This window comes from Rutilus rutilus (genome assembly GCF_951802725.1).
Source record: "Rutilus rutilus genome assembly, chromosome: 1".
In the NCBI taxonomy this organism is placed as follows: Eukaryota; Metazoa; Chordata; class Actinopteri; order Cypriniformes; family Leuciscidae; genus Rutilus; species Rutilus rutilus.
In genome coordinates this window covers 38,833,169-38,848,653 of record NC_140209.1, presented here as the reverse complement: position 1 = coordinate 38,848,653, position 15,485 = coordinate 38,833,169, and the positions used below count along the sequence as shown (strand labels likewise).

The window sequence follows — 15,485 nt, the reverse complement described above, 5'->3', positions numbered from 1 at the left end:
TAAACAGCAGACTTAATTAGAAAAAATTGCATTAATAGATGCAATGTTTTACCAATATGGTAATATTATGAGCATTCTTTTAGGCTGATTATTAAATCATTTTTTAAAAAAATCATTTTTCTTCTATCCAATTCTGTTGTCTAAAAATCAACTAACAAAAATTAAAGATGTATAGGAGTTACAGTGGCAAAGATCTATTTTCAATAGTTTTATTAATCAGTCAATATGTTTTCTTAAGTGATTTCTTAGATAAGCTAAACTTTGATATATATATTTTTGTTTAAAACATATTTAAGCTCACAAATCCACCTTTTACACATATTTATAGAAAGAAAATCCAACACGTTACATGTGGGCAAATTCCAAACGGATTTTTGCGCCCTGGAAGGGCACTTGGGGAACAACTGGATCCCTTCACGAAGGGCCCTTCCACAAGGCCGTTAGCGATGGGTACATGCGATGCTCACTCACTTCAAGGAAGTAATACTATTATTTATGGTCATGTGACCCAGCTCGTGATTCATTTTTAAAGCCAGATGGCGGGAGAGTTCGAGTTAACTTACAAACCGAGCAAAAGTTGTTTTGTCACATTTTTGTCATGTTGTTTAAATAAGTTTATGTAGGCCTATTAGGTTATGCAGGGAGGGTCCAAAGATGAAACGGCAAGTTTTAAAGTTGAGAGCAGAGAAATACACACACACACACATAACGCATATAAAAAAAATAAAATAAAAACTTTTTATATATAAAATGTATATTTATTTGCAACAGTTATGTTAACAGCAATAGTAACACATTTCTGTCGTAAGACCCGCTGATGGACACCGACACCGTGCTGGGTTGTCATGGGAACATCCCCCTTTGCCAAGTGCGTTCCAAACATAGACTACACATTAGTCATTATAGAACATAGGTTCCAATCTTTTTACAGTCTATGGTTCCAATCCAAACGGCTACATAATATGGCACGCAACTGACGCAAGAGCCCCCCCAGAACAGAAATATTATGTCGGTGCCTGTACTAGCTGGTAACAGTTTTATACACTGCTGTCACGTTATTTGAGCTGTTTCTGGATGAAGGCAGACTGCTGACAGTGAGTCGTGTTGACAGAGTTCAGGGAAAACTTCCTTATGTCAAGTTTAAAATGAATACGCGCTTAAGGTGCGTGACAAAAACACGCGCACTTCAGTTAGTGCGATTCAAGTGTTTACATGGTTAAAAACGGCGTACGCCACCTGTTTTAATACGATTATAGTTGATGCGAATGCGATTATGAGCTTATCACATTATTAAGTATTGTGTTTACATGAGGTAAAGCATAATCGCAATATTGCTAAAATCCCATTATACACGTGCGTAGAACGGATCGTGTACCGACCATGCTCACTCCCACAATTTGTTTTACTGGACAAATGGCGTCTTCGAGATGACGTATGTGTCGTCATCATCGGTAGACCCACAATTCAACTCGGCGCGCGAAAGCTGACTGAAGTAAACAACATAAGAGTGCAGCAGATCGTCGACAGATCTAAACTGAATAAACAATGAGCAAAAAAGACAGTTCAGGTACGCGATGTTTCTTTAACTTACACGAGTGAACGTGTTATGTCTTTATTTGGTTGTAATTTTATTAATGATATAGCACTAACGTTACGCATCTAGAAAATAATCATCTATAATACATCCGATTTGCATCTTTCTCTCTCTGACACACACAGGTGTCGCACAGATCCTCGCTTACCTCAATGAGAAGAACAGACCCTATAGTGCTCAGGATGTTTTTACCAACCTACAGAAGCAGTGTGGTCTGGGTAAAACGGTAAAAAGCAACATTTCCGATTAAACTCTTTTGTTTTGATGACATCTGTCCAGCAGTTATAAGAGTCTGTGATATCTCAAGAGCTCTTTGTGGTATTCACTGTATGCGTTAAATGTGGTCATTAGTGCAGTTGTTTGATTGAGTGTACTGTGTGATCACTATTGGTCACTGTTGTTTTGCACTTACACAGGCTGTGGTCAAAGCGATGGATCAGCTTTCCCAGGAGGGAAAGATTAAAGAGAAAGTCTATGGAAAGCAGAAGATCTACTTTGCAGATCAGGTCGGTGTGATTCCGCATATAATTGGATGGAGGTTTTACCGTGTTATAAAAGTACCAGTGTTTGTGAATCAGCCTGACAGATGTCCCTTCTGTCCCTTCAGTCTCAGTTTGCAGATGTGAGTGATGCTGAACTTAAGAAGATGGACAGTCGTATTGCGGAGATCAGCACTGAAGTACAGACCATCTCACAGAGCTGCAGGCAGCTTGATACAGGTGTGCACTTAAATTGTGCTGTTGGGAAAGATGAATGGTTTGAACTTGTGCGCAGACTGCCAGTGTTTGATAAAACGCTCATATTTTTGCCCACAGAGCTGAAGGAGTTGAACAGCTCATTAACCACAGCAGAGATGAAGGCACAGATCCAGGAGCTGCAGGCAGAGTGTTCTGGGTACAAAGAGAGGCTGGATAAAATCAAGTCATCTACAAACCATGTGACCCCTCAGGAGAGGGAGAAGGTTGGAAATCACTGTGTTCTTCAATGTCTGCTGATCTTTTGGCCTTGGCTTGTCAAATGCACGATGCAGGATCTAGTCTAGTCGCAATTAACATGAAATCGCGCTCAAACCGATTTAGTTTATTGCGATTATTTGTTATGTGCAGCTTGTCCGTGACGGACAACTCTGTGATCAGTAGTAAATGCTGCTCCATCTGGGAGCACTGCGAGTTTGAGTCGCTTCTAATATGAATTTGAAAAAGCAACACATGCCAAACATGAGAAGCATTTATGAACCTTTTGTCAGACAAAAGACAACATTTTAAAAAGCAGCTACAGCACTAGTATGATGCCCATAGGGATTTCCTGGAATGAAGTGTGTTGTCTACTTCTCCGGCTGGGCATATTTGGAGTTTCTGCGTGAGAGCGCCATCTGGTGTTCAGATGGAGCAGCATTTACTACTGATTACAGAGCTGTACTTCACTGACAAGCTGCACATAATGGCAGCCTTTGCCAAATCGTGTGCGGTTTCATTTCGATTAATAGTAATCGTAACAGTAAGGATTTTGTCTGCTTGCCAAGTCAGACTAGTAGTTCATAGTTTTACTTACCCTGCCAGCATTTTTGCTCTTAGACCCACCAAAAATGGATACATTTTATTTTTAGCAACATGCTTTTTTTTTTGAAGAAATAACTATCATTCATAAGTTTGGGGTCAAGATATAATGTATGTTTAAAATAAATTTAGTTTTTATTCATCAAGGATTCAATAAATTGATCAAAAGTGACAGTAAAGACATTTTTAATGTGACAAAAGATTTATATTTCAAATAATAAAATAAAATCTTCCTATTCATCAAACAATCTGAAAGAGTTGGAGTTGATCAGTTTATATACGTGTACTGTAGATAAATATACAAAAAAATTTAACCTTGATAATAAATGTTTCTTTAGCTTTGCCATTACATTAATAAATTGCATTTTAAAATACACTAAAATAGTCATTTTAAATTGTAATATTTTACGATATTACTGTTTTACTGCATTATTGATCAAATAAATGCAGCCTTGTTAAGCATAAGATAATTCTTTCAAAAACATAAAGCATGCAATCCCCAAACTTTTGAATGGTAGTGTATCTATTTTAACCTTAACTTTGCTTTACAATAAAAACCCCTAACGTTTCTGTAATAGTGTAACTCCATGACGGCTACAAATTCTTACATGCACTTTTGCAGAAAAACTGTGCCATGTGGTGGAAAACATTCTCAAATGCTACGTTCACAAATGCGTCAGTCCAAATCTGATTATTTGTGTATCCGATTGGAATCTGATCTAAATTATTGACTGTCCACATTTTGTATCGCAACCGATTTGTATGTCCCATGCCGCTCTTTTGGGTTCCCGAATATTTGCATTGGTTTCTATGACAATGGGGTCGCGTTGGTACTGTAGGTATACGCCAAAAAAAAAAAAAAAGTACTACAGATGCTGTCTTATTTACAACATGACAACGTGTAGCCACTGCGCTGGACAACTGCATCTTATGAGGCAGCGACAGAAATGTAGGACGCTGCCGGTATGCGTGACTTCGTCTCTGCCGGTTTCAAAACATGTCTCCATTATTTTGTCCTTTTCTGCTCGTCCGGCACTGTGCAACAACATAGCTTTGTTTCAGCGACTTTCAGCATGTTTCTTAAAACAACATTTTACATGGTGTGAGAAATTAGCATAAAGCATGAGAAAACCGATCAGAGCAGTCAGACTGAAACGGATTTCCATAAATGCTATCTAAATTGGATTTCAAACCACATGTGAATGTAACTCGAAACGGATTTGTGAAAATCGCATTTCATGTCATTTTTTTTTACATTTGCTAAATCTGATCGGATTTCAATCGGATAAGCACAAAAATCAGATTTGGACTGACAGTCTGACCGTAGCCAAAGTCTCAGTTTCGAGTGACATTTGAATTAACTGATTCTACAACAATATTCAATACATGACAGAAAACCAAGTGTTAACATTTGGCAGCCTTATACATGATTAATGAACTCAAAATGTAGTGCCCAATCAGTGCAAATGACTGTTCCATCCACCGACCTGAATCTCTCCCACACTGGCCCCAAGCCAACCTATTATTGAGGATTGCCCATTAAATAGTTTTTTTTTTTTTTGTGCAAGTAATTCAAAAAGACCAAACTAAAGCCTTCTAGCATCTCTGGAATATGTTTGATTCATTAGTTGAAGTTTATGAAGATAATGTTGCTGTCTTGAGGCAGTCAACAATATATTATGCTTATGTTGCTGACAAATGTATTTCTTGGCCCCCAGGTTTCCAAGGAGAGGGAGATTTATGTGAAAGAGTGGAGGAAGAGAAAGAGAATGGTAATGATCCATAAAAACATCTATTTACAACTTCAAATTCTGCCCAGGAGACAAAATGCCTGCAAATTTTTAATGATACTAGTATAAGGCGTGCCTTAATGAAAGTGCAATAATTTCCATCTTATATTAATCAACACCAGAGTTCATTAATGTACGAATGGAAACTGCACACTGGTCTCAACTGAACTGTCCCAGCAAACAATACCTGATACTATAGTGCTATATAACCTCCTACACTAAACAGCCATTTAGCTTGAAAGGCTCTTGTACCCTGAAAAGAAAAGTAATTTTTTTGTCTCTTTACCTACCAGGTTTCTGATATGGTTGGAGCTATTTTGGAGGGGTATCCCAAAAGCAAGAAACAGTTTCTGGTGAGTCATTCCCTTTGAGTATTGTTTTACTGGCAAATGAAAAACATTGGACCTCTCTCAGCATGTTAGTTTTTTTTATTATTAATGTTGCCTATCTGAGTCTTCCCTTTTCATCTTGTGTATGTGAAATCAGGAGGAGGCTGGGATTGAAACAGATGAGGACCATAAAGTGACAGTGCCCAACATCTGATGGAGGACTCACTGTTAAAATTCAGATGCCGTTGCTGGGACGCCAGACTTTTGGAAAGGTTGGAAAGTAATGCAGAGAATTCTGTGACACCAAGATAACTGTTTTGTTAAAACCCAATTCTATTTATTAAAGTTATGTTGAAAAAGAAAGCACAAAAGCGGTACATGAGTTTGAATATTGTTTATTTTTTCAATTAAAAGCATACTGATACAAAAATATTTCAACCAGATTTTCAGAGTCAAGTTTAGCATGACTTAGCCTCATTTCTGTGAGCTAGCATTTCGCTTCACTGTATGGCTTAACTTGTAAAGATGTCCCTTATTCCAGCACAGGTCACAACAGTTGATTTGTACAATCGTCTGTTATTTAAAAAAAAGATCTCGATACATAAAAATAATCTGTGTCCTGAGTAGACTTCGATTCAAATTTTTATCATGCCTAAATTAACATTCATTAAAACACAAATAGAATTGGGCGGTCACACCATGTGAAGTTGCTACCACGCACGGAAGCGACTGTGTCTTCAATGATAGCTTACGCAGCACAAAACATACTGATCACAAGAGCTCAAACCATTAACATAAACGTAGAATAAAACACTGGACATTATTGCGCTACACACAGCTGAATAGAAATTTACATAAAATGATAATAAAGAGGTTTATCTTCCATTATTTGTGCTTCGACACTGCAATCTTTGGTCACAGCATCCCTAAGGACAGTGGCTTAAAAGATGAACAAAGATGGCTCAGCCTTGCCTAACTTTAAATATATTAAAGCACGTGGGACAGCTGTTTTTTGATGTAAAAACCAACTGACAGTGATGCATCACAATGTGACTAGACCTCTCAGCTCCCATTTCCAGCACTAAGCTATTCGCAATGGTGAAAATGTAGTTGTGCTTTGGAAAACGACTTTAACATGAGGTAAAGATGATAACTGAATGCAACAAGCCAACCATAATCATTCAGAGACAGCTGTATGGTTTACAATGCAGCAAACTGACACATATCTCACACCTCGGTACTTGGGGTGTGGTGATGTCGGACAGCTGGGTATTCCTCATTTGTGGTTGTTAAAATGCTAGTTTATCTCAGCATCACACCTGCAGACTTGTGAAAATATGAATACTGATGAAACTTTAGATTAAACAAATACATATGATTAAACTTTAGGACTGAGTGTGTTTAGGACAAACTTGTGTTTGTCAACAACTAAACAGAACTTGCATGGTAGGTGAATGAGGAAACAGAACATGCAATATGCAATAACAAACATGTTTTCCCCTCTTATTAGAGGAAAACCTCTTACGCCTCTGATTAAATTATTGCATTTCCACACTTATTGATTGGAATCACTGCTATAAACACTTCACAAAATCAGTCAATACTTGAGCAAGCGCTACTTCATCTCTTCAGAGTTCTTGAACGCACCCCAGTCCAGTAGTGTTGTGTGTGTGTGAAAGAGAGACCGTGTTCTTGAGTGAGAGGTTAGCCTGAGGGACAGACGAATTGCCAACTTCAGTACAGCTGACTATTCACCTGCTGCAGCACAGTCACCACATACTCTCTCAGCGTCTGTCAACGATACAGAAAAACATGGTCAGTCAGGGAGTTTTCGATGTTTACCTAAGCCTGTGCCGGTGAATGACAGAAAAACCAAAGCTATCTGAGCATAAAAATAGCAAGTGTAAATGCCCTTTAAGACATTGGTTCTTCAATTAGGGGGCCTCAGCAAACCTCTATGGGAACCTCTAGATGACTGATTTAAAATGAGACCGAACAAGACTTAAAACGAGCTAAAACACCCAAACATGATATTTCTTATTTAATTTAGCCCATCAACAACTTTTTTTTCCTTCATCAAGGTTCCCAATGTCTAGAAAAGCCTGGATATATGAGGAAGCCTAATTTTAAAAGTGTGATTTCAAGGCCTGGAAAAGTCATGTAATATAATAAAATTATATATTATATATTAATAAAATTATATAATATGTAATAACACTCATACCATGGACAATTGCCATCATTGACAACATAAATCTGTTATTGATGTTTGCAGTGCAATATTTGACCGGAAGGGTAAAATTGATGGTTATTTTCATACATTACGGCTCTTTAGATCTAGCGTTCTTCCCGCTTTTAATCCGACACAGAGATAAATAGTGTGTAAGATTACATTTATTTGAATTAATTATTGAGAGAGAGAGAGATGCGTACCTGCGTCTGTACAGCATCTCTCTCTCTCTATTAACAACGAAGCTGTGAGTTTAATTACTTAAAAATGGCGAAGTAACCCTATAATGTAGCAATTCAGTAGCGAAGCTTTTTTTATTACTAAAAGTCACGGCAGCGTTGACAAGTTTCTGTGTGTGTGCGCTTCAATGAAAACAGCAAATTAATATAGAATGGTGATTCAACTGACTTGGCATTAAACTGTCTTATTGCACACCTTCCAGCCAATCAGAATCGAGTATTCAGACAGATCATGGTATAAGTTATATTTTATGAATATACTTTTTTCTAGTTATACCAAGCTCTAAAATATTTTATCAAGTAGAAATTGTAAAAACTATTTTTTTTATTTTATTCTTAATCCCAGGGGTGCAAACACATGCATGGTCAAAAAAGAGAGAGGTAATCGAAGCCCTCGTCCCGCAGCAAATATCCAGATACTACATTGCCACCCTCCCCAACCCACCCCTATAGGCACATAGAGTCAAATGAAATTTAGAAAAACTATCTTGCACTTCTTCTTCTTGCTTTACTGCTACTTCCTGAAAACAATTTCACCTGATGATTTGAATAGCTCTTTTTGTAAAGAATTAATAATTCTAGGATGATGGGGGTAATTGTGTAGGGTAGGCCTAGTGCATCTGGCATAGAAACTAATAAACAAAATACAAATATAAATACAATAAAACACAAATACAGAAGAAATAAAGCAGTGCTTTATGTTTTTCAGGTAAATTAACTGTATTAAGTATTAATACAGTTTATCTTTTGACAAAATGTGATTTTTCTCTTTCTCTTTTGTTGTTTGATTAACTTTGGTGACACAAACAGCTGCAGGTATATTGGGTGCTGTGCTGTCTCTTTAAGATGAATGCACGTATCTAATACCGGTAATGACACGCATCCGTTTTATTTTGACTGCGTTTACGGGGAAACTCGTTGAGACGGACACTGGCTTATTTTTTCGTGCACATGTCTGTTCAAACACAAATAGATAAGAAAGAAAAGGGAATTCGGTGTTCACGAACTTCACGTGCTGTCTGCGACTGCGTGGCTCTGTGCGCCGACAGACCATCTACATTTGGATATTAAACATAATATATATAGCCTGATACAGCAAAGACAACGTCGGCAGTATTGACGGCAAAATAGACTACAGAATATTTTGTTCTGTAGGCCTATTGACGGGCAATATTTGAAAATCGATATAGGCCTATTTTTTAAATTACAATTATATATGCATTTGTCAAAACCGAGAGACTTTCAAGCATCAAAATGTAATTTATTAATATGTATTTGCGCTTTCTATTTTGTCTGAAAACTTCCAACACTCTTGCGTGTTGCGTGAAAAATAGGCGTCGGTTGCGGTTCTATTTCTAGCACGCGGTTTCGGCGCGGCTCGAGAAGTGTGTGTGTCACGCAGGCATTGTGCTCTAACACAAGCTCTAACCAGTTAACATGAGAGCCGACATAAAAACGGACACTCCACGCCACGCAGAGAGAAATGTGATGCAGTGGCAGATCCAGAGTGAGACAGAAACACTAGTGGTTCACGCTTGCGCACATACTGCTGGTTTGGCGCGCAGTGTTCTGATTCGCTTATTTCCTATTTACTTGTTGGTGGACGCAATCCAGAATTACTGTTGGTTAAATTATAATCAGACCCTCTCAAACAACCCCCCCCCCCCCCCCCCCCCCCTCCTTAAAAAAAAAAACTCTTCGGATCTGCACGATTCACACAAGTCACCCAAACTGACGTGAAAAAAGCGGGAGGCGCCGAAAAGCGCGCTGTTTGCACCCCTGTAAGCCTTTGAATATTGTTGTGGACAACAGTGGGCCTTGGATCCAAAAATGTCGAGAGCCCCTGCTCTAAGACACATTCAAGACAAAATGGTGTTGTGCATGTCATAATTCAGCTGTGAATAGGCCTTAAATGTGTGCTACCTGTGGCTTGCAGTGTTCCTCGATCCAGCTGAAGACGCAGGCAGAGAGATCCTGAAAGTTGCTGACTGACACTGCAGCATTGAAGGACTGGAATAGAGAGTCCATGATGCTCTGAAACACGCTGAACTTCACCTGATCTGAAACCTGCTCGCTGCCCTGCTGAGGGTTATTCTGATGGGCCTTCACAATGTGCTCATAGTTCCTGAAACAAACACCACAGAGCGTCAATTAGGCCACATTTTACATGGTTCAAGTGACCCAATTCTGATTTTTTTCCCCTCGCATGTGGCACAGATCGGATATGACGAACGTGTAAGCAGGAAAAAAGCACATGGGATTCTGATATTCTCATATCGATTTCAGGCCTCATTCATATGTGGAAAAACATCTGATCAGATATTCCCGTCAATGCGGGTAATATGTCATTGAAAAAGCGTTGGTGGCGAATGACGTCAACTCTGGTGGACACCAAGATTATTTTCGTAAACGAAAACTGAAACTAAGACAAACTATTGGTCAAAAAACATTTACGAAACGAAACTAACAACAGTTACTGAAAAACTAACTGAAACACAATAATAATTAGCAAAAATAAATAATTATTTTCGTAATTAATAAGCTCTCATCCTGTAGCCGACCGGAAAATCACTTTTTTCCATTCCACTGCGCTACTTTATTTTTCAATGTATGACCGTTGCGCTTGAGTCTCGCGTCTTCTGCAGCATCATGTGCATGACACGACGCTCTAAGAACGCGGCACTCAAGTTAAAATGAGTTCAACTTTTAAAAGACGCGTATCGAGACCTTGCGCTTTTTCCCCATTCCACTGTGCCCGTGTCATTTTTCAAAGCAAAACCGCTTTCTGTGTGAACCAGCCCTAAGAAGCAGAAATGGCCAAATTGGCTTAGTATTTCCATTATGTCTAGACCTTATGCAAATACAGCTGTACCTTAATTCCAGGTAAGATGACCATCTCATGTGAAACTAGCCTAAACAAGATAGGCCTACCACACATATTAGACAAGATACCACACTGAGCAGAAAACGGAAGAAAACAAATAGCATGCCCAGAAATAGACGTACATTTGTCAGAGTAGAAGTATAGGCCTACTAAATGTCTGGTCTGAGTATATGATTTTAAACTATGCAATAGACAAAAAGCATAAATGGATCAATACAAGAATAATGTTTGAAAGGATTAATCAAAGAAATAACCTTAAAGAATAATCATACGCATATCTTTTTCTTTTTCTTATACACCATGTTTAACAAGATTTCATTTTTAATATGAATGAGGTTTTTTGTTCATACTCTGTTCATCCTCAAAACAATTATTTTATTTTTTATTATTAAGAGGTTTTCCACAAGAGTTAACTGTAAACTGCAAACATTAAACTTTGCTGAAATTAAATGTCTTTAACTGGAAGTGTTCTGTTAACTCTGCTAAACTATAAATTACTAAAACTAAAACAAACTAAATATATAAAAACTAAATAGAAATGTGTTCACAAAATAAAAACTAAACTAAACCATTAATGAAACTAACTAAAACTAAAATGAAATTTATAGGAAATTTGAAAATGATATTAAAATAAAAACTTAAATTTAAAAATGCAAAACTATAATAACCTTGGTGGACACCAACTGTGATCAAATGACTCTTTTCAATAGCGCAATGGACGACGAAGGCTCAACCCAGAGGAGTCATGCTGAAGTTTATGTCTTTTGAGCCTTTGGAGCAACTTTTAAAGATGGTGCAGAAAGCAAAAGCTTGCATTATCATTTCGACAGCATCCATCAAATCACGCCATTTCAATTTCCTTTTCAACCTAAGCTTTTCTGGGCCAAGTGTGTAGTGTAAATGCAAATATCAGAAATGAATGAGACTTTTAAAAGATTTAAGCTGAACAAAAAAAACAAAACAAAAAACTCTAGTTTTGTCAACAAATTGGAATTGGCCATCAAGACCTGCAGTATAATTGCAGCCTTAATGGTCACATTAGTTTGTTTGGCGGTTTATTACATTTTTAATGCCATGTCAGCATCAGGGCTTTTTGCATGGCAACCACAAGGTCAATATCACAATCCATAAAAATGTTATATAAAACATTTCAACTTGACAAGTTAGAAATTCTAAAACACATTCGGGTGATACATTCTGAAATAATCCGTAGCAGTTTCATACAAATTACAATCCAACAGAATATGTTTAACAGGCAACGCTTAACAGCCAACACGAGAGACAAAGGAGGAACTTCCACATTAGTATGTGAAGACTTCTCCCTCTCTCAAAGGTCTTAGTGTGTGTGTGTGTGTGTGTGTGTGTGTGTGTGATGGGTGGGTTCAGGGGTTGGGTAGACTTAAAGGGTGTTATCTTTCTTGGCAGAAGAGTGAAAGTGTCAGTTAAAACCCTATGTCACCCAAAAACAGCCCTGCAGGAGAATAAGTGGAACTATATTTGTCAACTTAAGCAGCTAAATATGTTTCCGGCCCCCCTCTGAATAACCAACCACTCACGTTTTCATAATTTTCAGTGCCATCACCTCCTTCCTAAGTGTGGAAACATCCTCTTCCTGCTTCTTCTTTTCTTTGTGGAGAAACTGAATGTAGTCAATTGCTGTAAAGACACACACACACACACACACACACACACACACACACACACACACACACACACACACACACACACACACACACACACACACACACACACACAGAGTTGCTGAGCTTTTCCATTCCGGACTAAAAGACATGTTACAAGGAAATACTAATAGGCAACAATGAAGGTCCTCACTCTTCTGCAGAACTGTAGCTTTGCTGATCTTCTGTGTGGCCATGGAGAAGTCAGACTGCTGCTGGCACGTAGGCACAATAGACTGCAGGTCATCATAGCCTTTCTGTGGGATAGAGATCCATACAGACACTTTTGAGTGATGAGCTGAACGTGTGAAGCACGGCGCTGAGTACTTTTACACACGGGGAGCTCATGATACACTGTACACTCGGTTCACAGTATCTCTGCATCTGCTCTGAGTTTGGGTCGCTTATAACGGGCATTTGGGAAAACAACATGTGCCTACCAAGAAGCGCTTATGAACTGGCTGTTGAAAACAAAATAGAAGGGCTCCCTGTGGTTTTCCGTCAATATACATTATCTTGGCGATTTAATGTTAGAAAATGAAGACCATAAAAATTTGTATTGTAATTTTACAATATTTCTTAAATAAAAATTACAAAAGTAAAATTTCTTATTTTGTTTAATTTTGTATTGTTATTATTATTAATAATAATTAACAAAGCCCACAAAATACCATTTGCATTCACAATTTTCATCAGAAATATTGCGAGTCGATATTTTCCCCACTGAGAGCTGAGAATAAATTCATTATTTAGTCAAAGCAAAGACAGACATCATTGCAGTTACATCATGTCTTGTGCCATGCTTTAAGACATGTCAAGTTAAACATACCGTACTTCAACTTTAAAAAACGCATCTCAAGGCACTGTTCCTTTTCATTGCATCAGGCTCGCTCTTTCTCCCATTTTTTAAACATAACGTGTCCCATGTTTGCCCTCTCTAAACAGATTTATGAGCACCGTTGCTGCCCTGAGCTGAGAGTCACCGTGTACAGCTGCTGTCAGTCAAGCAAATCAAAACAAGACCACCATCGCAATATTAAAAATGAAATGTTTTGAGGTTATTCTGCTTTTATGGTTGATCGTTGCCATCACTTCCAAGTGCTTGGGTTCCCGTGGTGTCCGTAATATGAAATCAGAAAAGATTGTGCTTATGTTGGCTACTGTCTTCCATGTCTTGTCTGTTAGCCTGAAAACAATCTGCTCTTCCCAGTCTTACCTTGATGGCATCCCTGCGTTTCTGCTCTGCCTGTGTGTGTGCCTGTCTCCTCCGGTCTTTATACGACTCCTTATAGGGCGTCTCATGTCTGTTGTCACTGTCTTCATCATCTAAACCAAAGGGAAGAACAACCATCTGTTAGCAACCAGTGGTCATGATTTATTGTCTGTCTTTAAAGTATCAACATCTTTTTTTCTTTTTTTTTTTTCGTATTATGATGTACATCCAAGTGTAACAGATTATCGGAAAAGAAAAAATATAGGACGGAGACTTGGCTGATTGGATTTTGAGATGTCGGCGTTGAATTAAAAAAACGGAGGCAAACAAATGCTAAATGATTAGAGAAGTCTTGCATATGTCAGAGAGGAGATACAGTTACAACATTTATTAAAAATTACAAGGTCAAAAACCAGAAGAATGAAATGTATAGATGAATCGTTCACAATAACGATTGACATGCATTTAGAAAATAGATGAATTTCGATTTCTTGTCAACTGTAACAATGGAAAACCATCCAGAAAAGGGGAGCAATTTTAAAGCAAAGGTTATTTATCAATGTAAAAAAAAAATGGCCATGTTTGACATTAGATGATTGAGATTTGTAGCATCGTCACCTGTGTTTGGTACTGAAGAGGCACTTGTGGATCCAATGCTGTTGGCTCTTGACACCAAACTTCCTTTGCAAGCATTTTCGGCAAAGAAACCTTAAAGATATGGAAATTTAAATATGTGTACATAATAACCTAGTGTTATAACCTGAAGTCTAACCTTAATCTTGAAAAACAGTGTAGTGTTGAGTACTCACTGTGATCGAAGCCGTTGTCGCTGAAGGTGCCATCTGTCTGCTGAGACATGGTGACAGAAAGACAAACAGAAGAACAGTCAAAACCAGCCAGACTAAACATTCAGAGACCAGCCAACTAATGATCACATATGCAAACTGACTCTGAGCTGTCCTGCCTTGCCTTTTACTAGGACGCCTCTAACTCCCCACTGTGAGGTGTCCCAAATAAACCCCTTTGAAAGGTAATATTTAATCTCTCTCCAAACCCTCTGATTGAGCAATCATTGTCATATTGTCAAGCTGTCATTACAGCTTGTGGAAAAGAGGGCATATTTTATTCGTTGCTTATGAATATGCGGCAGGAACTCAAGAGAATAAATATAGTGAGGAACAAAAGAGAACTGAATCGAACCTGGAGAGTCGATTCGGTCGTTCGATGCCCCAAAATGATCTGTCTAGTCAGTGTAACGTTATGCGTTTTGAAACAGTAAGAATAACAATCAGTGTATCCAATAAGCAAGTTAGCTTAGCGGATTCAACTCTTAAACATCTGTTACACAGCTTCCACTCGATTATTTACAACATAAATGGATATTTTAAGCACAGAACCGTTTTTTGGCTGCGTTTCTGCAGTGATGTGTTGTCTAAATCACCGCTAAATATACTACATTTAAAGACCACGGGCATGTGGGAAGCTGTAATTCTTCTTTTGACTTGCTGAACTTTAAGGCTAGCAAGCTGAGCTAGAAAGTGAAACCAACCTTTTCCAGACCTAACGTTACACAGATGAACAGAAACACGCGTTACGAAGTCGATTTTGAAGAAAACTACTGTTTAAAATCAACAGACGGTCTTTATCTGAATAGTTTTTTCTTACTTTTAGCCAGGGATCCTCCGGCGACGCGCTGTTTTCCGTCATTTTGGAATAAACAATGACGGGATATTACGAACTGTGCCCCCTAGTGGCCATTACCTGATCCTCATTCAAGACTCATCTTTCACTCTGTCCATCTCTCTTTAAACCCACTTTTCCTTGGGACTTTTGATAAACTTGATAAGTTAATTGTTACTTCAACGAAAATGATTATTAATTCATCTATTCGTTCATTTATTTTTTTACATATCGTGTAGCTATTGCCCATAACTTACATTGATTCATCTCCTAAAGTAAACGAGTAAAGAT

General features: G+C 38.1%; 2 protein-coding genes across 3 annotated transcripts; one reads left to right on the top strand and one right to left on the bottom strand.

Moving 5' to 3' along the window:
• The first annotated feature begins 1,423 nt into the window (after positions 1-1,423).
• psmc3ip (PSMC3 interacting protein) lies at positions 1,424-5,673 on the top strand. Its single transcript, XM_084385984.1, has 8 exons — positions 1,424-1,567; positions 1,720-1,820; positions 2,011-2,100; positions 2,202-2,313; positions 2,410-2,555; positions 4,869-4,922; positions 5,234-5,293; positions 5,427-5,673. The coding sequence occupies exons 1-8, from the start codon at positions 1,546-1,548 to the stop codon at positions 5,481-5,483; spliced, it is 642 nt and encodes a 213-aa protein (XP_084242110.1). The 5' UTR covers positions 1,424-1,545; the 3' UTR covers positions 5,484-5,673.
• Positions 5,651-15,485, bottom strand: mlx (MAX dimerization protein MLX). 2 transcript variants are annotated; one of them, XM_084385965.1, is made up of 8 exons: positions 15,180-15,485; positions 14,324-14,363; positions 14,133-14,222; positions 13,518-13,627; positions 12,456-12,558; positions 12,179-12,278; positions 9,662-9,863; positions 5,651-7,060 (listed from the first exon to the last, which is right to left on the bottom strand). In XM_084385965.1, the coding sequence occupies exons 1-8, from the start codon at positions 15,219-15,221 to the stop codon at positions 7,004-7,006; spliced, it is 744 nt and encodes a 247-aa protein (XP_084242091.1). In that variant the 5' UTR covers positions 15,222-15,485; the 3' UTR covers positions 5,651-7,003. The 2 variants fall into 2 exon arrangements, with proteins under 2 accessions (XP_084242091.1, XP_084242092.1); XM_084385966.1 differs by having other exon boundaries at positions 14,324-14,360; positions 15,180-15,236.

What these genes read in the sequence shown, in the direction of transcription:
- psmc3ip (XM_084385984.1), top strand. Translation starts at nt 1,546, where the DNA reads ATGAGCAAAAAAGACAGTTCAG. An exon ending in GAGCAAAAAAGACAGTTCAG is followed by an intron (nt 1,568 to 1,719) that starts GTACGCGATGTT and finishes TGACACACACAG; the next exon opens with GTGTCGCACAGATCCTCGCT. An exon ending in CTGCAGGCAGCTTGATACAG is followed by an intron (nt 2,314 to 2,409) that starts GTGTGCACTTAA and finishes TTTTGCCCACAG; the next exon opens with AGCTGAAGGAGTTGAACAGC.
- mlx (XM_084385965.1), bottom strand. Translation starts at nt 15,221, where the DNA reads ATGACGGAAAACAGCGCGTCGCCGGAGGATCCCTGGCTAAAA. An exon ending in GCACTGAAAATTATGAAAAC is followed by an intron (nt 9,864 to 12,178) that starts GTGAGTGGTTGG and finishes TGTTTGTTTCAG; the next exon opens with GAACTATGAGCACATTGTGA. An exon ending in AGGAACACTGCAAGCCACAG is followed by an intron (nt 7,061 to 9,661) that starts GTAGCACACATT and finishes TATCGTTGACAG; the next exon opens with ACGCTGAGAGAGTATGTGGT.